Source organism: Augochlora pura, chromosome 2 (assembly GCF_028453695.1).
Source record: "Augochlora pura isolate Apur16 chromosome 2, APUR_v2.2.1, whole genome shotgun sequence".
Classification (NCBI taxonomy): Eukaryota; Metazoa; Arthropoda; class Insecta; order Hymenoptera; family Halictidae; genus Augochlora; species Augochlora pura.
The window spans coordinates 11,610,548-11,636,099 of record NC_135773.1 but is presented as its reverse complement, the minus strand read 5'-3'; the positions used below and the strand labels follow the sequence as shown (position 1 = coordinate 11,636,099).

At 35.5% G+C, this 25,552-nt stretch overlaps 3 protein-coding genes across 8 annotated transcripts in view; 2 read left to right on the top strand and 1 right to left on the bottom strand.

Annotated features, from left to right (window-relative positions):
* Positions 1 to 2,345: 2,345 nt before the first annotated feature.
* LOC144478389 (glycerol-3-phosphate phosphatase-like) lies at positions 2,346 to 6,985 on the top strand. Of its 5 annotated transcripts, XM_078196225.1 has the most exons (7): positions 2,346 to 4,618; positions 5,109 to 5,185; positions 5,267 to 5,366; positions 5,688 to 5,776; positions 5,847 to 6,095; positions 6,181 to 6,432; positions 6,504 to 6,985. In XM_078196225.1, exons 4-7 carry the CDS (start codon positions 5,689 to 5,691, stop codon positions 6,839 to 6,841), a joined length of 927 nt encoding a protein of 308 aa, XP_078052351.1. In that variant the 5' UTR covers positions 2,346 to 4,618; positions 5,109 to 5,185; positions 5,267 to 5,366; position 5,688; the 3' UTR covers positions 6,842 to 6,985. The 5 variants fall into 5 exon arrangements, with proteins under 5 accessions (XP_078052351.1, XP_078052349.1, XP_078052352.1 ...); XM_078196223.1 differs by lacking the exon at positions 5,267 to 5,366 and having other exon boundaries at positions 2,346 to 4,431; XM_078196226.1 differs by lacking the exon at positions 5,267 to 5,366 and having other exon boundaries at positions 5,759 to 5,776.
* Positions 6,986 to 7,344: 359 nt separating this feature from the next.
* On the top strand, positions 7,345 to 9,497 carry LOC144478391 (glycerol-3-phosphate phosphatase). Of its 2 annotated transcripts, XM_078196228.1 has the most exons (7): positions 7,345 to 7,485; positions 7,555 to 7,653; positions 7,788 to 7,948; positions 8,029 to 8,166; positions 8,250 to 8,457; positions 8,563 to 8,704; positions 8,781 to 9,497. In XM_078196228.1, exons 2-7 carry the CDS (start codon positions 7,566 to 7,568, stop codon positions 8,965 to 8,967), a joined length of 924 nt encoding a protein of 307 aa, XP_078052354.1. In that variant the 5' UTR covers positions 7,345 to 7,485; positions 7,555 to 7,565; the 3' UTR covers positions 8,968 to 9,497. The 2 variants fall into 2 exon arrangements, with proteins under 2 accessions (XP_078052354.1, XP_078052353.1); XM_078196227.1 differs by having other exon boundaries at positions 7,437 to 7,653.
* Positions 9,498 to 12,353: 2,856 nt separating this feature from the next.
* Positions 12,354 to 25,552, bottom strand: part of Grd (GABA-gated ion channel) — a 29,265-nt gene continuing 16,066 nt past the window's right edge. The window contains exons 4-8 of the mRNA XM_078196220.1: positions 18,848 to 18,930; positions 17,860 to 18,000; positions 14,766 to 14,918; positions 14,138 to 14,397; positions 12,354 to 13,526 (exon numbers count right to left, since the gene is read on the bottom strand). Of these exons, the coding sequence (XP_078052346.1) occupies positions 13,140 to 13,526; positions 14,138 to 14,397; positions 14,766 to 14,918; positions 17,860 to 18,000; positions 18,848 to 18,930 (1,024 nt within the window). The 3' untranslated portion in view covers positions 12,354 to 13,139. The remainder of the gene's footprint in view (positions 13,527 to 14,137; positions 14,398 to 14,765; positions 14,919 to 17,859; positions 18,001 to 18,847; positions 18,931 to 25,552) is intronic.

Genomic DNA, 25,552 nt, shown 5'->3' with positions numbered 1-25,552 from the left:
ACTGTACAAAAGTCATTTCCTATTCCGGAACGATATGAGGTTATACAAAAGTCAGAAGAAGTACTGCGAATACTTGATGAGATCACTCAAAAGTCAGTTCCCATTTCTGGTTACAATGGAGAACATTTTCATGATCGTAAACAGATCACAGAAAGTGATGGGACACTGGAAACCAACATTTCTGGAAATGATGTTCTACTTTCAAAAACCAATGATCAAGCTGATCAAGATATTGATAAGGAAAATGAACAATTATTTAGAAATAATTTGGAGATCCCGACATTCGTAACAGCAGCGATAGAAGATGCATCGTCCGAATCAAGCGAAGACAAAGATACGCCAAAGGGTGTATCGGAAATTGATATGGATTCCCCTAGAGATCCAAATGATTCAAGATTATATATCGACGCTTTAAATGATGATTTATTGAATAATGTTGATATGAAAAATGAAAATGCTGATTGCAAGAATACATATCATGCTACACCTATCGTTGCTACATCTGAAAAGGATATAGAAGTCATGATTGACAAATTAAAAGGTAGTTAATTTAAGTAAAATATTTATAGTTTCTACTTTGTTATTAAATGTAAACAGCATATAATTGTGATAATTCATATTTGAATTTATCTCACATGAATTTTTACATATTTATTTTTATGAATTATTAGGGATTTCTTTACATGTACATACTAAATATTTTTCCAATTTGTAAAATTTTCATTATTTATGTATATGTGTAAGTTTGTAATCATGAAATTACATTGTTTTTAAAGTAATATTATTACTAACTGTATTACGATATAGGTATTTGAAAGCATTAATTTCTTGAAATGCAAATGATTAAACCTGATTTTACTTTACATGATTTATATTTTAAATATGTTTATTGTGAACATTACAGAGACATGTTCTAATTTTATAATGGCTGTGTATTTTTGCGCAAAGCATTGTCTCGTATAGCCAAGTATTGTTTATTTTCAGAAAAGCAAAATCGAGATAATAATTACTTAAAGGTAACACAACACGAAACTTTGAATGAAATGAACATTGACTTGTTTTCTTGTACAAATCAGTGTCGCATGTATGCTTGACCTTCAATTATTAATGTCTATATGCACAAGAAAGGCCTGTAAATATTGTGCAACACATACATGTATAAAATACTTTTACCTTTCATTTCCTCCAAGTTTTTGACATAAAAAATATTTCATTATGTATAAATTTTACTTAGAATGTTTAATTTGATCACAGCTTTATGATATTTTACTAATGCATTGGAAAAATCTAAGTATATGGATATATATATATATATTTAAATTCTTTATTTTAGTTCTGAAAGCACCTAATCAAAGTAAGATGTGAATCCATAGTGTAATGTAAAGATTCGTGTTGCTTTTCCTGGACAATTTATTGACAGAATTTTATGTAGATTCATACTACATTATATTTTAATTTTACACAGCATCCTTGGAACAACCAGGTCTCGAAGTTGCAGAATTGGAAGCAAAACTACTACGCATTGAACAGCTTCAGATTGAATTAGAAGTAAACATTTATTTTTTCATTAATTATTATTTTTGTTATATAAAAATATAATTTCATATCTGTATTTCTTTTCAGATTAAGAAATTAGAGGCAGAGGAAGTATCTTACTATGTTAGAGAAATACCTAACAAACCACCTCCACCATATACTCCACCTGGAGGTAATACAAGAATTTCTGCATCACTTGGATCACCTTCTCCTCCTCCAGCTGTGGTTCCATCAAACATAGAAGAACTCACAGCATTTACTGAGAAAGCGACAGCGTTAATATTCAGAGCGAAGGAAGCGGGGGATGATATTATGAATTTAGAGGCTCCTCCGGAGATCTACGAGTTAACCAAAGAAAACGATGAGACTGTGAAGAAGGACAGAAGAATATACAATACATTCCTCTTCGATCTGTGTAAAGAAACGATCGCTGAGGTTTACCAAGCCGAATACGAAAAGCCGGGTCCTAGTTGGACAAAGCCAAATGTAAAAACGAAACCTACTATGAAAATCCCGAAAAATATAAATGAACTCAACGAGTATGTTAACAAAGAGGTAGCTACATTGTTTGGTTTCAAAACGAAACTGCAAAGAGAGAACATGGTCATGCGTTGGAGTAGAAAACGAAGAGACAGGGTTGATGAATTATTGGCTAGAGAAGCTCAAGCCGAGGAAGACGAATGGACTAAGTTCCATCATGATGAACTCGCGGTAAAAAATGTTCTTACAGTGGCCATACTGGATACCCTGATAATGGAAACTGTGAATATAGTGAAAGTGGCTTATGCGAAGAAAAGAAAAGTAATGATTTAGTTTATTCTTTCCTTTACGGTAATCGTCGCTAAGATACTGATACATAAGTTACGTTATATCCCAAAATAATTGAAAATGATACATTTCTATTTGAAAATTTTACAAGCTGGCCTTAACTGCCATATTTTACCAAACGGTCTTACCTATTAGTGTCTTGTTCATAATTCATAGGCTGGTTCCTATTTATTTCACTGGCAAATCGTTTGAGTAAGAAAAAATATGAATGATTACTTAATTTTAATTGAATTCAAAAGGTGTACGAGGTCCATTTTTAAAAATATATAATTATATATGATATTTATAATTGGTAGCCACAATACGTGTAGATAATTTAATAATCAAACGCCCTAATTATATATGTAATATGTCTTAAAAATAAGATTATTATTAGTATTATTAAAGTATACTGTATAAGTACATTGCGAGTTACATTTACAAGTAGATATTAAAGTAGTACACTAAATATAAGAATCCCGTTAATGTTTTCTTGAATGAGAAAAGTAGTTATTGGTCTGATAATTACGAGCACTTTGTTTGAATAATGTACACAATATATTTATGGAAACATAATTTTACTTCAATCTGAAAATTTTCAGACAAATACTTAAAATATTTATTTGAAAGTACGAAAATCACTCATTTTAAACAAAATTTACAATTGCGTGTCATTTTTACTTTTGCAATTAGTAGTATATTAGCTAAGTCTGACAAAACACATTAGAAGTACTTGCTGTAATATTCAATAAAGTAGATTTTATACAATTGATTTGATATTCAATTCATTGTACGCTTTTACTGTTTACACTTAGTTTTGTATTAATATTTTTATATTAAAAAATTATCGCGGGCAATTTTAATAATCTTGTAACAAACGCTATTTGAACAAAATGCTCTGTGGATTATGATGTATAATAGTTGCATTTTTGAAGTTATCGGCTGTGGAACGTTATTAATATGTTTTTACTATAGCAATGGATCTTGACCATTTAAAAGCATTTTACATGTAATTTTTATTATCCTTACACATTTATGATATCGCAAGGATATCATACATGATTGGAAGAAAGTAGCTACTAAGTACTGAGTAATCTTAAATGGTCAACATCTGTTATTCAACTACAGACCTCGTCGAACTTCATACATTTATGCTCAACTATTTTTAATGAAATTAACAAAATTTTAAGCAAAAGACTGATAACTTAGGGCCATTTTTATCGAAATTGCAAACATTTTAAAGAAAAATGTATATATATGGTAACCAACAGGTGAAAGTCGGTTACGAAATTGGTGTTGAGATAGCTATTGAATGTTGATTATATGCAACACAGAGATAGCTTCATTATTCAATTTTAATCTTTTTATTGCATTAAAATTGATACATGAATCTGAAATCATTACACTTTTGTATACGCGCTGCGGAACTGATTGTAATCATCTTTGTATATTTGAATTCTTTTCGATCAGGGATATATTGACACCAGTTCTAATGAACTTTACGTTTATGGTTGTGATGTCGAACTACGTGGGCTAAATAACATAATAATTGTATGAAAGTACAGAAGAAAAAAGATGAATGTGTCCTTAGCTTTAACCCTTTGCGAGCAACGCAGTTCAAAATTACATTCCATAAAATCTGAACGTAATATCAGAAACGACAAAACCTTGTTTTGCAAAATTTTATTAGACGCGTCATTTTTGTTGGATGCATATACGATTGCATATACAAGTTTATTGCCTGCAAGGGGATAAAGAAATAGACCTACATTATGATTTTTTGTTGCGTGGTAAAAGGTTCTTAGAGATAGCATATGTTTGAGTATTACGCAAAGTTTTCTTTTTTTATTCAGTGCACAAACATTAATTGTCTTCATAAAAAAACCATTCACTATTCAGCAAAAAGTCGAAGTGTATCCCCCTAGCTTTAGATCTTGAAATATGTCGTGAATATTCGTTTTACTCTTACGTGTGACCTCCGAATTTTGTGTGATTTAAGAATGTACATACGACTACGCTCAAATTTTAATGTGCATACTACAAGCTATCTGATTGCAAACTGTGTAGCTGATTTATCAATTAGTAATGGTAAAACATAATGATTTAAGTCAGATCGTTTGTTACAAAAGAAACATGATTTATTTTGTACTTTCCATTGTTGTTCAAATCTCTTTTTATTTCGCGGTCAGCTCATAAGGCAGAGACTGATTGCATTCATAGTTGTTATACGTAGGCATTGTTCACGTATGTAGAGTTGAATATGTACTTAACTAAGGTATATTTTATAATAAATTTTTTGAAAATTTTATAACCTCGTTTTATGTAACAAGATCAGTACAATACAATAGATTAATACTAACTACAATACTATATTACATTCTATTTTTTAAGTAGTTTTATTATCATTAAAATAATTCCACCCTTTATTCTTATATGTAGCAATACTTCATTTTCAGGTCTCATATTGTTAATTAATGAGGAAATTCATTTAATTTTTATGTAACCGATATGTGACGATAATAAGATTTATGGTTATTATCAATCTTAGAATGATAACGTTTTAAGATCGTATGATCAACTATTACATCAGTTATAAACGTCAGTGCCTTAATTTTGCATGTTATTAAATCACTTTTCTCGTTTTAACTATTATAATTTTAAATTTTATTTATTCTCGCAATCGGTAATAATTAAAACATTAAATTGTGAGAAGATATTTTACATAAATGTGTATCTGCTTAAATTTACGATTTAAATTTTCGTAGGTGAGCGGTAGTGGCAAAGTAAGAAAAAAAGATCTATAAGCTCTAGTGCAATTTCCAAAGTTAATTTCTATAAACATGTAAGTTTTGTATATAAATATTATATGCCATATTAACGTTATGAAAATTTATAAATGAGCAACATATAAATGTTAAACCAGAGTTACAAATATTGGAGCGAATATAACCTATATATTAATGACAAAGTATGCTAAAACGAAAATGATTTTATAATAATTTCGTTATTTTCAAAGCAAATAAGTAAGTAGTTTAAGTGAAAATGCAACAATTTAAGAATATTTTAACGATATATCGTTTTAATACTATTAACGGCAACCCTGCTAAGTATAGGAAATTTATTCGAATTGTTTAATCGGAAATTGATTCATTTCCGGATTTTGTTCATTTCAAATTTAAGTTATTTATTAATATATTAATACACACAAAATCATATTAACTTATATCATGTAATTGGGTTCTGTAATTCAATTTAATTGATTTCTTTAATGAAATGTGTATGTGTTAACTACTTTTTTTTATTATAAATCTTTTTAAACAGAGATGCAAATTAACATTTTTTAGAATGGCTGCAGTGAACTTTAAAACACTCACCTATAATGAAGTTACTGAATTTTTTAATTCTTTCGATACAGTACTTACAGATTGCGATGGTAAGTGATATTAAATAAGCGTATCATTAGAAAATATTGCAATATAATCTAATATGAACTTTATTTTTAGGCGTACTTTGGATGTATATGAATCCTTTTCCACATGCAGCAGAAGTAATACAAAATTTTATGGCTATTGGTAAACGGATTTTCTATGTTACAAATAATAGTAAGAAGACCAGAGAAGAGTTTGTGTCAAAATGTAAAATATTAAATTTTGAAGCATCTGAAGAAGACATTTTGTGTACTGCAAATTTGTCTGCCTGCTACTTACAAGATTTAGGTTTTAATAAAAAAGCTTATATTATAGGTTCAGAAGGCAAGAATTAGACTACTATTACATCATATTACTTTAGTATTTTTAAATTATTTTAAATTACAGCATGACAATGATAACATTACAGCAATAGCAAAGGAGTTACATGCAGTTGGAATTTCAAGTATTGGTGTAGGTCCAGATCCTATTAATAAAAATGTTCCATATAACGCATTTATAAAGGATCCTGAAGTAGGTGCAGTTATAGTTGGTTTTGATGAACATTTTAGTTATCCTAAAATGGTGAAAGCAGCTTCCTATTTAAGTGACCCTGATGTACATTTTATTGCAACAAATACAGACGAAGGGTTTCCTATTGCAAATAATGTTATTATACCAGGTATTAGGAATTCATTTAACATAATACATTCAATATGTTGTTTTAACTAAAAAATAAATGTTTTGGTTTAGGTACTGGTAGTTTGGTACGATGCATAGAGAGTTGTTCAGAAAGGAAAGCTGTAGTAATGGGCAAACCAGAACCTTACATAGTAGATGTACTGACAAAAAGATTTAAAATTGACCCTAAACGTACATTAATGATTGGCGATCGTCACAATACAGATATATTATTAGGAACTAGATGTGGCTTCAAAACATTACTAGTCTTAACAGGAATCACTACTGTTGAGGATATAAATAGATGGAAACAATCAAATTGTGTAGAAACAAAAAAATTTATTCCTGATTATTATATTGACGAAATTGGAGATCTTTTACCCTATTTACAAAAATATCAAAATAAATAAGCACTGCAGTATGCATAAAATACCATGTTTTCTATGAAAATGTTTTTTAATATTATATAAGGCAATTAAAATAGTTCCAAATATTATTTTAGCTCTTTTATTCATTTTCGAAGCATCTTTTTTTTTGAATTTTTTCATCAGTAAACTAAGTAAGATATTTTTATAAAATTTTACGCATTTATGTACATTTGAACTGTATTTATGAATTTTAAATATCAGAACAGAAGACTAATTGAAAAAAACTGCGCGAAGCTAGATGCTCGTAAAAATGGTACGGATAAAAAGGCGCAATATGATGAGGTAGAAATGACTCAATATGATGCATGACTTGTATGTGTATATCATTATGAAATAGTACATATACATAGTACTAATTTATAACCTGATTCTGCTAGTTTGTTCGTAATCAAAATTGATAAGACAGTTTATCAAGAACAAAATATTGTGTTGCTTTGTTTCTGCAGGTGCACAAGTAGTATACTTCATATATCATTAACTGTGTTTACTGGTAGTTATGAATGAAGTTTAACTATATAATTTATACCTCTATTATGTAATAAGCAAGCAAGGTCACTCACGTTTCAAATGCGTAGCTGTCAGCCAGAGCAGCACACTCTGCTGAAGATCATCTCCCGAGTTTCTCAGTAAGTTATTCATAAAATATATATCGGTGTGTGAGTGATAGAAAATTTTACAAGAAAGTCGATTTATAGATTTTTAAAAAATGACAACCAAAAAGATAACGTCATTATCTAAAGAAGAATTTAAAAATTTCATAGAATCAATTGATGTAATTCTATCTGATTGTGATGGTGAGTAGTCATTTTGAATTAAACAGTGTTTATCATATCAATCATAAATAATCTCTTTTGATAATAAATATTAAGAGAGTGTATGATTATGTGTATAATGCTATAAATGGTGTTTTAATCTCAGTAAACCTTAGGCGTACTATGGACAGAAACCGAAGTAATAGAAGGCTCACCTGAGACTGTAAATAAATTTAAACAGTTAGGTAAAAAGTTCTTTTATATAACAAATAATAATACGAAAACCAGACCTGAATTTGTGGAAAAGTGTAAAAATCTTAAATATGAAGCGGAAGTGGTAAATAAAATTTAATTTTCTAATGTAATTTTAATGTTTCTCAGTCATTTATTAATGATAATATATCATTGTAATTTTAGGAAGAAATAGTGTGCACTTCCTTCTTGGCTGCTGTATACCTTAAAGAAAAAAAATTTGATAAAAAGGTGTATGTTGTTGGAAGTGTGGGTATCACTAAAGAGCTGGAAGCTGAAGGAATAAAACATTGCGACATTGGAGTAAGTATTTTACATAAGAATTCATTCATTGCTTTATGTTTACTCTAAGATAAATCTGAAATGTTTATATTATTTTATCACAGGCTGATATTATGAATGGGGATGAAGTTGAGGCAATCATAAATTTTAAGCCTGACCCAGATATAGGAGCAGTAGTTGTGGGATTTGATAAACATTTTAGTTATCCAAAGCTTATGAAAGCTGCTACTTATCTACAAGATCCCAATATTCACTTCATAGGAACAAATCGTGATACAGAGAGACCTTCACCAAATTCTAACAAATTCCCAGGTTTAACAATTAACTTATTTAATTGAAATAGATCTGTGCAGTTTTTTAAAAAATATAGCTCCTTTAGAAATTGAAAAGTCCTAAATAGATGTATGAATTATATAGGTACTGGCTGCTTCATAAAGATAATAGAATCAGCAACCAATAGAAATGCAGTGATGCTTGGAAAACCAGAACCTTTTTTGATCGAATATATAGTCAAAAAATATAATTTGAATCCTGAAAGGACACTAATGATTGGTGACAAGTAAGCTTTACACATTATATATATTAAGAATCTGTGTCAATTAGTTATCTAACACATTTCGATTATTTTATTACAGTCGTGATACTGATATTCTTTTTGGAAAACGTTGCGGATTTAAAACATTGCTTGTACTATCAGGAATTACAACCCAGAATGATGTCGACGCTATGAATGCAACTAGTACAAATCCTAAAGATTTGATAGTTCCAGATTTGTATGCAGATCAATTGAGTGATATACTAAAAATGATGGATTCATCCTGATAATTATTTGATTAAATCATCTCTATAAAAATGGTACATATATATGTATAAAAATGTAGCTTCTGCACGTTAATTTATATTTTATGATGGCGACATCGGTTGTAACTTTGATTTGATAATTTAATCTGGATGAATATTACCATATTGTAATGTAATAGAGGATGAAATTATGCTTCCATTAAATAAAACAGAATTGTGTTAGAAAGAGAGTGATACAGTACAAATGCATATAAATACTTTTGAATGCTATTTTTCAGTTCTTCTATTTTTATAATTCTGTGTAGAAGTCTTGAACATATGCCAAAGATGAATAGTATAAAGAAGTCCGTGAATGGTAATTAAGCCATTACATGGATAACTTGTAAGAATAAATGTTGTTGCGTGCTTTTATTAACTACAGTTACATTAATCCACAATGTAAGTTAGTTGCTAAGATAATAAGGATGAAAGTTAATAATTCGTGTAATCATTTATTAACGTATGTAAAAATGATGTCAATAAACGAAGAAAAACATAACTTACAGCATTAATAACTAATTTTGTAAATACAATCGTTTCGAAACTTTTATTTGTTTTTTGCCGAAACGCAAAAAAATTAAATAAATGTGCTCAAAAAATTGAATATACATATAAGCAAAGTAATGCAAGGATTTCATTATTTTTTTGGATTGAAATTTACATAATTTGTATAAAATTTACAAGAAATAACAAAGATTTATTTTTGCAATTAATTTTTATTGTCGCACCTAATACGCATTACCTTCTATCTGCATTCGCTAAACACTCCTCTAGGGGTTAAAACATATCTCGTATCCCTTGTTTCGGTTTCTTTCAAAATCGAATTATAGTACAATTCCAATTATCGCACATGCTCGGAACTGAGGCAGTGCCGGATAATTAAGTATTCAGAATAAAACCACTTTCAGGACTATGCCTCTATTTTCTTTCATGTTACCATTACGACTAAAACATGATAAAGGGAACAAATGAATATTTTCATACAAGGGAGCAGAAATGTTTAGGGAAATTGTTTGCACTGACTTCGTGTCAAAAAAAGATTCAATCCTTACCGAATGATCTAAAAAAGATAAAAAGGCATGAAATCCGGTCAGTTTAGGAATTCAAAAAATTTCTGAAGGTACAGAAATATTCTGGAGTTCTCCTGTATCCATAATATTCCAGAGAAGTTTACTTATTATTGTAAATATGGAAAACGATAATTCTTACCTTTGCCATCATAAGGTGCAATGTGAAATCTGACACGATTTATTTGTTGCTTAAAACAAAAAATAGCGTCATTAGACACAGTGGTAAAATGTTCAAACTATTGAATAACGTGACCGACGGATTAAGTCAAGTTTTGTGATAGTTACATCTCTTGTGACGAAAACTGGAAGTTCCAATTACGGAGCTGTACAGCGCCAGTCAGTATACAGCAAAATGCTCACACTGCTATCCAAATGATACCGACAGAGTAAATTATATCGGTCGCAAAGATTCTATCCAGGAATCAATTAGTGTAGTGGTGAAATGCCGAAATTGGTAGACAAAATTACATATTAACTTTGATTAACAGTTTAAATGTTTTACTGCTGTGTGTTATGGCACTATTTTTTCATTTTCTGGAGTAGATGATGTGTACCATTATTAACATAGTCTTTTATAGAGAAAACGTATAAGAAAACATATATTCCTAAAATACTTTTATACTTTCAGAATTTCTTTAGCCATTAAATTTCCCTGATAAAAAGATTCAAATACAGTAGGATTCCGATTATCCGACATGCTCGGAACCGAGATAGTGCCGCATAATCAAATACGCTGGATAATTGGACTACACCCAATTAAAACGACTGTTAATAGTCTCATTATACACATTTGTACTTTAAACATGTTTTCTCACAAGCACACATTTGGCAAGTATTTGTTTTGAATATATGTAACGTTTCTCAACAACACTCGATATAACGCAACCACTTCTTTCTTTTTGTGAAGCTCATACTTACTATTATAACAAAATTTTCACCTTTCAGGAAAATATTGAAGTTGAATTCTTTTCAAAAATAGTCGACTAGCTTGAACACTGTGTTTACATAGTGAGGGATGATACTAGCGTTAGGGACACGCGATTAGCCAAAAGTATGAAACAAATTGTCTTAATGGTACTATTTGCCGTAAAAATATAAGATTAATAGTTTTAATTAATATCAAGTAAGATAGAACGTTTGTTTTGTTTAAGAAATTTACGACTACAGTGTGTCGCAAAGGAAATGATAATTAAAAAATGTTTTCCAAAGAATAATTTAAGATAAGATGAAGTTATAATAGTAGAATTGTAATAATAGAATAATAGAATTAAAATAGAAAAAAAAACGAACTCAGATGATTGATAATTTGATTTCATACTTCCGATTGACATTCATTGTGTAAGGGGGCGATAACGAATTTGTCTCTTTTAATTTACTTTTCGTTATTTCAAACTTTTATATTTTTTTCAAGTGTCCAACAGATTCGTCTTTCTCTCATCAAACCACATGTTATATTTCACATGTCTCAAAAACCTTATTGCAATTATTAAAATCGTCCCCACATACACAAGTATCTACATACTACGCAATTACATACAAATTTAGTCTGTCTGATAAGAGTTTGCCTAAAATAATTAGAACTACTACAAATAATTTATATGTATATCTTACTCGAATTAAAAATAGTGCCTGTGTTTTAGATTATTACTCCCGACAATAGTTGTTATATGTTCAATAAAAACTGACTGTGTTATTCTATCGAATCAATGCATAATACTCTGTTTCAGCATAATATAGTTTAGCTGATCTTCCGATGGATCCCTGATTAAATTTTTCCTAACAATTCACCTTTCATTCGTGCTCAACAAATATTTTCAAAATTAGTTCGATACTAGCAATTCCTTCACGTCAAACAATTGCTAAAAATCCAGCGAAAGATTTTGCTACTCTTATTAGACAGACTGTTTGCTAGATGGTAACGATTTATTGAGGAAACACCCAGAGAAACCAGAAATGGAAGTTCGCTCGAGGTTTGGTTCCGGCGGTCAATAAAGAATATTATGGCAGTAAGGAACTGACGCCTCGTCCAGTACAAAGTATCCATAATCTATATTTTACGCCCTTCTCACTGCACAAGATATAGCGCACTCGTAAAATTTTTCAGACCTGCGAAGTCTTTTTCACAGTTTGCTACAACCGTAGTCCCAGACATTTGAGATGAAAAGGTGTCCATCAACTTTTCTATAAAACTTCGGCACTTTATAAAGGGACATCGTGTGTGGATTTAGATTCTGTCCACCCTAATATGAGGTTTACATAAGATCTGTTGAATGGACAGGTAGGAAAACACCCGCCTAAATTGATATGGAGAAATTTTATGACACTATGTATATATAATTAAAGTGGATCAACGTGTAAGAAGTTGTTTGTTTGAGCTCCTAATATGGGTGCGTAAATTAGCAGACATTGTCCAGCTGTTGCGCCTCCCCATGTCAGAAAGTAAATATCCGTGTTAATTCTTGAAATTCTTCAGGGACGTTATATCATTTGTTTGCTTCAATTAATTACGTAATTTGCGGAAGTTCTGTAACTGTTTGCAGATACTCTATACAGAACAAAATGAATACATTCATCATTTGTGTATCTCAAGGGTTGTTTTGACCTCCTTAAATCATCTATGCCCATTGCGCTTATACAATATATCACGTGTATGTAATTTAACTAGAACGGTTTGCTTGTTAATTTCTCTTTTTTTTGTCCCAGTCGACATATCCGATTACCCATATTCTTAGTTGCATGGATATCATCGCATTATTCGAAGCTAAAATTTGCGACTTCGTTATACCTTGTCATTATGCAGCAGTTCTGCACAGTTCGACCTGCAAAACAGAGCCGCGATGTAAGTCTTCACTTAGATATCGTGTTCCCTCATTACGTCGCTACCCTCTACGGCAATTGTCGTCCTCGCAAAGAACATCATCCCTCGCAAGTCTCACTGTCATCCTGTTCCGGAGAAATCGGATAATTCGGATTACGCACATGCTCGCTTAAAGTATTGTAGATTGGTCGACGACGAAGACGGACGTTCCCCCGAGTCACCTCGACGAGATTAGGCTTCTTGTTTCTGTTCGATCACCGCCGGTCTCACGTGCCGTTCGAGTTTGCGTTGTAATAGTTTATGCGTTCGCTACGCGATAGGTAGGCGCACCAATAGAAGACGTTGATCGCCAAGAAGAACAACGGGAAAACAACGCGGCTTGCCTGATCGATCTTCGAGACCGAGTTGTATCGTGGCGTTCTCCGACGTCGTCTTCTGCTGTTCGTCTTCCGTACCGGCGACTGGGGTTGCGGGGGTGGACTGCAGGCCACGCAGGACATCTGCCAGTTTCCGACACCGGGATCCTTGATGGGATGCGGAATTGCCGACAGCGGTATCACCTCGATCATGCCGTCCTCGTTCATCGTGAAATTGCGATTTGGATGCCCCTTGGCCGTTGGAATGTTCGACGCTTTTCTATGAACCTGGGGTGCCTGCAACTGAATTACTTTTCTCATTGAACTTAACACTTACTCACGTTCACGCTATGCAAATTGTTTGGTCAATTACACCTTGTTTAAGCAGATCATTCTTTTATTTGATAAACATGTTTCGCATGCGTTATTTTCACATGTTTCTATGAAATTCGTGCATAAGAGAGATGATACAGTAGCGAGGACATACGTATGTAAGAATTCAGTGGCTCATTCAATGTTTTAAGATCGCGATTCGGAAAGCTCGACTTGAATTGTTGAAGATGTGCTTCTCAAGGATTTATGCGGGACTGCCATCTTCTATCTTGGCATCGTTCCACAGTTATATCGGGAAACTTGATTTCTATTATGAATGCAAAAATTGGAATCGCCAATACGATATTTCGCAAGATGCACGGTACGCTTCGTATTTATTGCACTGCTATAAGTAGTACGTGATATATGCAATGCTAGTAAAAGAATGATCATTAAACTCGGGATGCGTCACGATACAATGCGATTTCGAACAAGAGTAGGGACTTGAAACTGCCATCAAACGCATACGAAACGATTGTCGATCCCTTAAATAAAATGTCGCTGTCAGGATTTCGAGTTTAGTTGTTAAAAATTACCTGTTCCTTCCCCAGTGGTCGTGGATTCGGTTCCTCATCCTCGCTGGAACTCTCGCTTTCGATCATGTCGGAACTGAAATAACACTCCCCGGAGCCGTACTTCGTAAAGTAATGGACCACCGCGAATTGTATAATAGTGGCGAATATGAACGCGAACGAAAGGAAAACGAAGAAATCTAGGGCAGTGGGGTAAGGAACTTTCGGCAGATCGGTTCGTGCCTCCAATCCCAAAAATGTCATCGTCAACACGGTCGTTATTCCTTAAACAAACGCGGACAGCACTCTTTCATAGTCATTCTTCTAAATAGAAGAGGTCATTATCAATAGGAAATTGTGTTGCAGAAAGTATCTCAATAGTGTGGTCAAACGAATCTGTGACATTGAACTTGAAACTTGGAACGACATAAAACTTAAAATAGGTGTAGCGCTTTCCAAGGGACCATTTTCTCGAAAGAACGTGACGTCTGTTGCGCGAGTCGCATAATATATTAATTCTTGCAAATATGTAAGTCAAGAGTATTCGTAAAACGACTGAGAATGTAGAGTTCAGGCTACGTTAAGTCTTTAGGATAAAGTAAGCAGATATTTGGACGTTATGTCACTGATTTAAAATCGATGACGAACTTACCGAGTGATACGCGATCAGCGGTGGCCTCTCGATTCAACCAAAACGATACCCAGGAGAGAACCACCAGCAGAACGCAGGGCCCGTACACTTGTATGAGGAAATTACCCATGTGCCTTTGTAAATGAAAGTATACCAGTAGCATCGAGTAGTCAGCTAGAACCAGATAATATTTCACGGTTATCCGAGATCCCTGACATGTTTCTTTATCATGCAGCTTGAGATTTCCAAAGTGTGGGCGGTGGGTATCCAAGGGAGGCTCGAATTTACAAGAAAACAAGGAACTTTTAGCTTTCAGCCTTATCCCGTGAAATCGTTTCGAGGAATGCGAGTGAGCAGCTACGTAGTTTTTAATATGCTCAAAATTATCAGCGGACCGCGAACGTTTACACTAGTTTACGATTTCAAGACGTAAGAAAGGAATTGGAGAGAAGCTTGCAACCTCAGAAAATGTTTCCGCTAGACGAAAAGCTAGTTCAATTTCATTAGAACACTTCTTTAACTAGTCTGTATCATTTGTTCTATGCGCAAAAAGGTAGAATGGAAGTAAAAATAATGTTTTCACTGAACAATTAACAGTTTCTGCTACAAGAAAATGTTATAGTAAGCGTCCTTGATCCCTAACCATCGCAGAGGCGTTTCCTGAACTCTTATAAAACATCTAAAGGAAATATTTGCTAGCCCCGCGAAAACCCTACGTCTCTTTTGAAGATGACTGTATATCGCGAGAGTGTTTGTTTGTTTATTTTCTCGGCGAAGAAGAAACGTGACAGCGTAGGACGCTTCTGTCGCGTAATCACGTTGACGTTAAAAACACAACGAGGTTTCCCGTGGTGCAATCACAATTGCTCGGCGCGACACTTGTTTGTCGGTGGAGTGTTAATCGATGCTAATCCAATTAAAAAGTCGAAGTCTCCGTAGCGGAACGTCTTCCCTTCCGAGAGGGTGACGGGGCGAGGGGTCACAATGGAAATGCAAGTGGAACGAGTTTTCTGCCGATGGATGTTGCAATTAGTCGTCGCTCCGTTGCCAACGATGAACGTCGGGAGCCTTGGCTCGTTTCTTCGCGGCCCTCGATTTCCCGCACCGCTTCCTCAAGGCTTCATTCCTGCCGCACCACTTCCGGTCTCCTTCGTTGCACCCGCTGCTTCCGGGCCGCATCATTTCTCGCGCCGATATTCCTGCGGAATCCGCAGCCAGTCGAACTTTCGAGCCGTCTCTCTTTGCAGTCGTTATAGGATCATTTCGCCTCTTTTGCACACCTCGCCCGGTCCGATCTGAACAAGCCCTCGCCCTCATCGGCGGTGTGCCCTTTGTCTCAAACGACTTCTCACGCGGTACGTTTTCTTCGATCTCGCCGCCTCTTCAGCTCGGCAAGTTTGCTAATGAGATATCGTTTCCAATTCACCGACCAATGTCTTTCGCGTTCGTTCGAAACGCTCCGCGCGTTTCCTGCACTACAACGAATCTGCATACTCTGCCTCTCATTCGTTTAATCCGTCGCGTCTAATTATTATTTGTAGATTGATTCTTTAAAATATGCGGACGTGAAGTGATTGAAATTATTTAGACGTTTGTATCGTCCGTAGACTATGAACGTTTACATGACCGTTGAATTTGACTATCTGCGATTTGAAGGATTTTGCGATGCTGTCTGACGTATTCCAAGTCTTTACGGTTCAGTAGGATGTAAACATTTACAGTTGTTTTTACAATACATATTTTAAAGTTGGAGAAACAATGTATTTTCATTTCCATCTTTCCGAGTGGTGATCGTGAGCCATTATCGCTTCTTGGTAATTCGTAGAATTTTTTTATCGCGCCATCGAAAGTACGTAGCACGTCTTCAATTTGTTCTCTAGGAAAGTATCGACTTCATTTATCCACCTCCATTTTTATTTCACCCGAGTTATTGCTTTTTATATCGCGATGGTGTACTCGAGCTTTTCTCATCGACTATGTCGTATGAATCGTCGGCGATCGTAACATGGCGCACTTGATTGAAGCACGTACAATCTCTTCTTCTGTACAAACAAATACCAAAGCAGTAAGAGTATTGTTACTGTGGAAATGCAACTTTCTTGTAATCTTGACTTAACCTCGTATACTATTCTTGATGGTTTTCGGATCGAGTAGACAAATCTTAAACGTAAATAACATCGAATTCCGATCCATGATACGCCGCAATTAGGAAGAGACATAAGCGGTATGCGAGGCGACAAGAAGTCACGATTTCATTACGATTGTTATACCACTTATTAGTTTTTCGTGTATTTCAAGAACAGATATTAATCTCGTGGTCTGTGTGCACCAAGATCTCTGTAGACACGGCCAAGAAATATTCCGTTTCCGGAATACGAAGTGAAATCAAACTGCTTCGTTCTATCGCGGAACAATTCCGTCATTTACGAGCCTTCCCAACCGGAACTGCTGGATCGTTTTAGATTATGTTTGCGGTGCAGCGATAAATTCTTGATAACTGCATTTGTCGCCTATAGGCCATTCAATTCCTGGTTGAAATTTAAAATATTTTTAGGAAGCTATCTTTTATGTTCTCACCATACTACATATCTACACGAACATTACCGATCGGACGTAAAGAAATAGAGGACTCCTTTCGTCGATATACAGTCAATCTCGAAGGCGACTTTCATAGAACGATGATCAAATATTACATTCTTTTAAAAATCTAAATGTTTTACTTTTGGATAATGCTGTACGAGAAAATAAAAATATTAATTCTGAAGCTTGTGCTGCAAGTTTAAACGAATAATTTCTATGTACGCGTTTGTTTCATTGTTCGCAATCTTAAGTGATATTCCGTTATCTCATTATGTCTTTCTGTTATACTGAAACAGATAATTCACTTGGACAAAGGAGAGGTTAATTCACTCCTAAAAAGTGTGTTTGTTTAAAGGAGCTTATCACATTTCTCACTGGAGAGAAAATTGCGTTTCCTACAACGGTATCTTGAATTCGTTCGTGGAAAACAGGAAGCATGGAATAAGTGCAACAAACGTATCAGCAGAAACTCAGATGCGAGACAGTAAGTCACGAAGTGTTGATTTATACGGAGTCGCGAAGTTACCGAACTTACCGTGAGGAAGGGTCGGCGATGCAGAATAATTTGCAGTCGGATTGGCAACTAAATCGAATTGGGATAATTTCATGTCGTCGGCGATTGCTACTTGTCGAGCGCTGTTCCATTTGTAGATCACGTCCCGCTTCGTGTAACCGACTGCAATCAAGAGAATATATCTTGCTCGGAAGTCGCAGAAGAGCCGTAAAACAGAACGAATTCGCTCGCGAATAAGCGCTACTTTTCTCCTTTGGCAGAAAGCTGCCCAAGGGAGCAATACGTACAGTGGCGAACATATACTTAAGTATAAGAACGATTTTTACATTACAATCTTCCGTATTTTTATGCTATTCGTCTAGGGATGTTAACAAATGATTTTTTAAGAAGTTTGAACCCCGATGTACATATCTGTAGTAGGTTTGGCAGATTTAGAGCAGTTTTAAGACAGTTTTAAGGCAGCAGTTTAAAATTGCCATTTACTATTACACAAAAGGAATTGAATTTGCTACCTGTTGATAGAGTTGCAAAACTAATGGAACTTATGGCGCGAAGGTGTACTGTTGTTATTACAAAAAAGGGTTTATGTACGAAATATTAGTGTGATACAATTTTCAACCAAAAAAACCGGTGAAAATACAAAAAGGGCACAGCCGATTAAGATGGTCAAAACTGCCCTTAGAGGTTTTTCAATGAGTCATACACCGTTCGATAGCTGACCAATAAAAACTCATCTGTGCAAAATTTTAACCCCGTTACTTGTCCGTGAGGGTAGTTACAGGTTAAATTAGATTTCGCGGTTTTCCGGCATTTTTCCACCATTGCTGAAATTTTCCACCTATGCCTGAATAATAAATACATCTTGCACAAAATATGCGAAGCATGCGTTCAGTCGTTTACGACTGACGCTTATAGAAAATCCTGCCCTAGAATTAAAGGGCCGAGGTAAAATGTAACTGTACTAGAACAAACTGAATTAGTTGCGAATATCGATATGATGTGTACTTACAGCTTCCAAACTGTAACGGGCATCTCTGCGTGTCCATCGGGAAATTTTCAAGGTTCATTGGACATCCCGCCTTAATGGTGAGTCTGCAATCAAATGCAAGTGCAATTATCGCAGGTTTCGATGAGTGAAAATAAAAAAATTTCGTCAATCGTTTGTTAGACAATAACAGGCGTTGCTTTAAAATATATTTTTTATTCTGAAATCTTAGTAACACGAGCGGAATAACATTTTTTCTGTATTAAATCTACAATAAAATATATGTATAGATTAAAGTAATCAAGAATGACACGTTTTAACCGACGAATTCGTTTTAAAGCAGGTTTGTTTCAATCTACCTTCGAACGCAAGCATAAAATGGCATTACAAATACGGGAATGATTTCAAGTGTTTCGCTAAACAAACTGTTTATATTTTAGTCTGATGCGTGAACATTTTCAATGACTTTGTTCAACACTTGTTGGATCATTTCTGTTCCATTATAATTCGTACAATCTCTGTTCCATTATAATTCGTACAATCTCTGTTATAACGATACCGATTTGATGCGAATATGTTTAAAAGCATACGGTGCCAAAGTTAAAAGTAGTTTAATTGAGACCACCCGTTCTGGAGAAACGTGTTTTCCATAGGTATAATTACGACTCGCACCCGCGGGACGCGATGCTTACCAGTGTAAATATCCGCCGCGTAGTTTCGGGCAAATAACGGCAATTTATTCGCGTTAATAAAAGCAGCAAACACGCCGTTTCAATTTAATTTATCTCTTATACGCATATCGATTTAGCCGAACCGTCTGCACCGTAATCGACCGCGTATTCATTAGGGTTATCCATTTGCTCGACATAGTTCTCCAACGGAGACGATTGGCATCTGCTATCCGTTGACGGTGTTCGGCGCGACGACAGGGTAAGGCCTAATGACGGATACATGCTAAACCCAATCGTCTCGGAAATCATTAAGATATTCGAATCACACCTGTTCAGCACCGAGCGGTACAATTTCTGAGGATCTACCCGCAGATGGGACAATCGAAGGTGAGACATGCCAGCGTTCAATCACCACAAATGAAAATTATTTTTATACGAGGTGTCCCATCCGATTGTTATTAATAATAGAAAATTGTCCGAGCTAAACACTATCCCTACCGCGCCGGTCAAAATGACCGTTCCCGCATTTTTTATTTTCAAATTACTGAAATCATGTCCATTGATTTCACGAAATATAAACAAAAGAAAAAGAGAGCAGTTCGACTGTAACACTTGCTTTTCATAAAACGATACAAAAAATATTTATATCTATATGCAGATCGGCAGCCTATTTACAATATTTTAATGAAGGAGAAGAATCAGAGCCAAGTGGCGCGGCATAAAGAACAATTGTTCAGACGCCGCAGCGGAATACTCCTCGAAGTGATCAGCCTCTGTTCTAATGACCACTTTGAATCGGGACTTAAAGTTGTGGGGGACTTTGCCGAGCCTCCCGGACAATCAAAGATTTCATCCCAAGATCTCGAAGAAGGTCGATAGATTTTATTTGAATTACTTGTAAACAGTCTCGGGGTTCCATTCGGTGACCACAGGAGGTCTAGAGCATTTCTTCGAGCGACAGAACTTTTGTTCTTCCGATATGAAACTTATTCGCTGCATTCTGTATCGAAAAACGTAGCGTTCGCGATCCATGTGTTTCGTTTTAGTTTCTCCTTAGAACTGATCACAGAGATGACGATAATTGGTCGCATCGTTATGACTACACTCTGCTTATCGGCCTCGCAGATCAGCCGTGCTAAAAGTACTAGCAAAAAGTACTAATACAGCGAAGATAGAGTTCTTACAAGACACGTAACATTAATAAAACATCAAGTACTCTTGTAGACCTTGTAGTCATTATATTTCTCTTTATCGCGTATAAACCCTTTTATGTGTGCGGTTAAACGTTCACCCCGAACGTATCACAACCGCGGTCTAACTTTTACGAGTGTTAAACAATGTAACAACATGCGCTTAATGATACAAATGGACTTTGAAAATTGGTCTATGTATTCGCCGCGTGGTTAACCCTTAACCGATTCACCATTCGATATTTGATTATTACATTATTGCGATGCGACGAATTTACCATGGTACATCGATGGCCTCTGGGCACAGGAAGTATTAAACCTTTGCGGACATTATTGGGCCACGATCAATATTAAATTTTACGTATACGAATCTCAATCGTTTAATTCTTCATTCGCGTAATTTTCGATACTACACGCGTTTCAAGATGACGGAATATATTCATGTTCAATAAAGAAGAGACGATTAATAGCTGAAATAATACATTTGTTAATAAAACTTTCGGTCGGAAAGGAGCATGGGACGAACAAACGAGGTACAACAAGAACAACGAAGCAAATAACTTGTTTCCCAGCGTTTTCTATCGTCCAGTTCAACTTGCTGCTGCGTTACAGCCGCGAAATGTGGCTGTCAACTGTCAACTTAGCTGCCATTCTAGTACATCCCGGCAAGCTCTGTGCACAGCTTTCGCTTGACAGACACATGGACACGTCGGAATTACGGAAAATCATTTAAGGGTTGGCCGAGTTGCCGCGTTCTCAGCGAACGGTTCAACTTCGCCAAGTTAAGGGGCGCGAAGCCGCGAAACACGACGCGATCCGTGACTAATCGGATCAATCATTCTGACACTCTCGATCGGTCAATTTGTAGCAGCAGGGAAACCGATCGAAACTTACCAGCAGCCATATCACTGCTCAGATTAACTTCGAAATCCGCTGAACAAGTCGTTTTCACGACGGTGCCCGATTACGAGCGTTTCTGGCCGCTCGAAAGATTTATCGATGTATTTTTCGCGAGATTATGTACCGAACGCGCTTAAACCGTTGGTCCATTGCAGGACTGAACATTTCATTTTACGAACGTGATTGTTCATCGAACAGCAGCCGTATTGTTAAAGAGGATACTCACAAGGTTTGGTCATCGGTGACGACAAAAATGGTAGAAATATTGTTTTCCTAATGAATTGAACATTTTCCTCTGTAAAACAGATTTATAAAAGTGTTAAGATAGAATAACAATTTTTTAATTACTGCCTGTATAGCTTGTTTTCTATTAACGACGTATGACGAGCGTCGGTGGTTAGACAAATAAATGCAAGTTGATCATTTCGTTAATTAAATCCGATGGCAGATATAAAACTCTAATTAAATAGCCAGTAGGTTTCGCAGACTTTATTCCAGGAACGAAAGGATATTTCATTTTGTTTCAGCGTGCATCAGCTGGAAGTGTATCACGCGAAACGGAAGTAATCCATCGGCTAAATTTATATCCTCTCAAATAAGATATCGGTTCCCATCGTATTAAGAATAAATCGAGATAGAGCTCGAAGCTAATGTCTACTTTGAAGCCGCACCAGGTCTAATATACTGCGATCACATTCTTGGCTTTCGTTCTGAAACGTAAGCAGTTTAGTTAGGATTATCTCTTGCGCATTATGTCAGACCTTTAGCTGTTTGCGGACGGTGTTTGGAACCTCTTTCATAATGTGCGTCCGCTCAGGTATGATTCCTTGTGACATATTTTTGTAGTTCGAAGCGACCCATGGCTTGCCAAAATACAAACAGATACAGCAGATTATTAATCAGTGAATTGACAAGTATAGTCGCCATGGTGAAGTGGCAGTGTTTCGTGTCGCGACGAGCGTACTCGTCGTCGCTTGAATTTCAACCGTGACAGTGGTTTACTTTCTTTGCGAGGAAAGAAGCTCCTGCGCAAAGTGCTGACGAAATGTTGATATTTCGGCACAAATCCGCTGCTTCCTGGATTTAATGGCGGCGACGACTTTGCCACGGTATGTGCCGACAAGTTTCAAATAACTAGACTTACACGGGCAGGGCTGTAACATCAGACACGCAGTGAATTAAGGAAGTATTCGAACGACAGGATTCCGGAGATTCCAGGAAGTCGGCTGCTATTTTAACGTAATCTTCTCGTTGGCGTCGACGGGGGGGGTGTTCCATATGATCTCCGAAATCAGCTTTATCTTCCGACGACATTAGTTTCTCCAGCTCTATTGTCTAGTCTTATTTTATTGCCGGCGCAGAATCTGCTTATCAAGTTCAGAACGAACCGGCGACTACGATGCCAAATGTCGGAGACTCGCAACACGAGTTGGCCAGGACGCGAAAACATAGAAACCGCGAGGTGGCCGACAAAGAAAATGCCGTTCTTCTTTTCTCACGGGCTGGTGAACAAGGCGTTCCGTTGCTTTTGATGTTCCAACGAGCTCCTTCCAACTTCCAAAACGTTTCTGGGTTCCGGCGTGGCAATTAAGGCGAAAGTTCGCCGCTATAAACGTCGTTTAATCTTCCGTCAGACGGTGCGAGATACGTTTGTAACTGGCACCAGATTCGCCCAGCGAACTTTCGGGACGCTGACAGTAAGCAGTTATCGTAGAACAATCATAATTATTAGACCGTGCGGCGCTAAATAAATTCCTCGGTTCATTTTATGAAAGTCAGAGCAGCGGAAATGTCTTATTTTATCGGCTGGAAGATCTCCGTGGGAAAAATGAAACAATATTGTTACTCGTTTTCTGTGGCGCGAAAGTACGCTTGTGTTTCAAGGATTCGCAGATTCCAAGGATCATCAGATTCATAAAATATTGGATATCAGATTAAGCATTCATTCAAATATTCAAGAAAAGTTGGCAGTTCAATTTTATAGGAAATGTTTCTTTAACCCCTTAAGTGGAAACGACGGGTCTCGCCTGCAAACATTTGCTGTGCCAAACTCGAATTTGACGAGCGACGTTTGCCGTATATTGAAATGTTACAAAACCATGTAAATTTCTTCTAACTGCTGATCAAAAGTTATTAGAATATTTACACATTCTTGTTTTTATATCTAAAATGATCTTATTATAGGTTCAATGAATGATTAGGAAATAAAAATTAATTTTGTTCATCGTTTCATTGTAAATTGAAAAGGATATTTTTCAATGTTTATTTCACATTAACATTATTTTATTAACCGATTCTATTGCAAATGAAGTAATGTCCAAATCTATATAAGTATACTAAATAGAAGCAGAAATATTTTAGTTTTATTTTGTTCTATAATTCCTCGCATAGAGTCGCGCTAAATTAAACTGCCTGTACACGCACGTTTATTTGAAAGTAAATCGTATGGCAAAAGTTGCAATCAGTTGTACGATAAAAAAAATATTTTGTTGAGCAATCTATTCGACTCTGGCAAAATGTTAACCGAAACGTTACAGGAAATCGGGCGTTAATAGTCGCATGGATTTAACAAGCGAGATAGAGAAAAAGAGCGGTGGTCTATGTCGATCGGTTTGAATATTTTCCGGAAGTTCGTTCGAATAATGCCTAGTATGTTTCGCGCGAGGAACAAGGCGTGAGGCGGAAATAATTTTCAGCGTTCATCAGAATGGATTTCATTGTTGACCGTACGCGCGGCTGAAGAGGAGCGTGACGTTTGAATCGTGCTGCAACACGTCGGGAATTATTCGTTTACGAATGCCTCTGAAAAGAGGTGAGACTGTGCAAAAAAATTGCGGCGAGACACGTGCTCTACCGCGGCGTATTGGAAATTGCATATCGAACATGACACGTCGCGCCTTTCGCTGTATCTGTCAATTACTAGCTCCTTTATTCATTCTGTAGCGCGGGATTCGATCAAACATAAATAGAATTGATCGTCGAAAGTTGAATTGGACTGATAGCCGTGCCAATAGTACGTTAAATTTACTATACGATGCCAATGAATGGCTTCCCTCAATACAATTTTTACGCCACATTTGTATGAAAATTCTTTATTCACTTTTATTTAAAATTTTACTTCCGTTCTTATTTTTATGGAAACTAAAGTACTGGAAATATAATTTCAACTTTTTAGAAGATCCCTGACTGTCAGAATGAAATAAGAACTATCTGTAAATGTTAGAGATGGAACACTCGCGAGAGTTTGTGTCTAGACTTTAGACAAATTTTAATTTGTACAATCTTGGTACCAATCCATAACAATTATTTGTACCGAGAACAAAAAATTAAATTATAACTAGTTTTAATTTTCATTTACTTATATCGAATAAATAATTTGATTTTCCAAAAAAGATTTGTCGAGAGTTTAGTTCCCGTGGAAAAAAGAGAAAAGAAGAAGCATTTCAGATTTCGAGATTTTCGAGATCTCGCAAAGTTTCCGATTCGAGTGTCGTAAATCTGAAAAGAAAATATTCATTCATCTTTAGTAGATATACATTTTCTTTCATATTTTAGAAGTGTACATATACCATGAATGTATATAACGCTTTTATTCGTTTTAAACGAATTCTTTCTTCCTTGATGGATCGGATGCCGCGATTTTTGTTCCGGTACTGCGTGGAACTAATTCTGAATGTAACGGGGTTAACGTCCATCTCTTCAGTCACAAATCAACTCGTATTAGGGAGCAAGACAAGCGCATATACAAGGGTGAAGTGGAGAATCGAGCATATCTACCCAACCCAACAGGTATATCAGCTGCATCGTTTGAAATTGAATCTGACCGCAGGTCCTCGTCCATACGCGGAACATTGTAATTAATTGTGAAACTTTAGCGCAGATATTGTGAATAAATTTTTGTTGCTGTTCAAATATTGATAGAAGTCGTACGTCACGCGGCGGGGACATTTTTGATTAAAAAAAAAGAG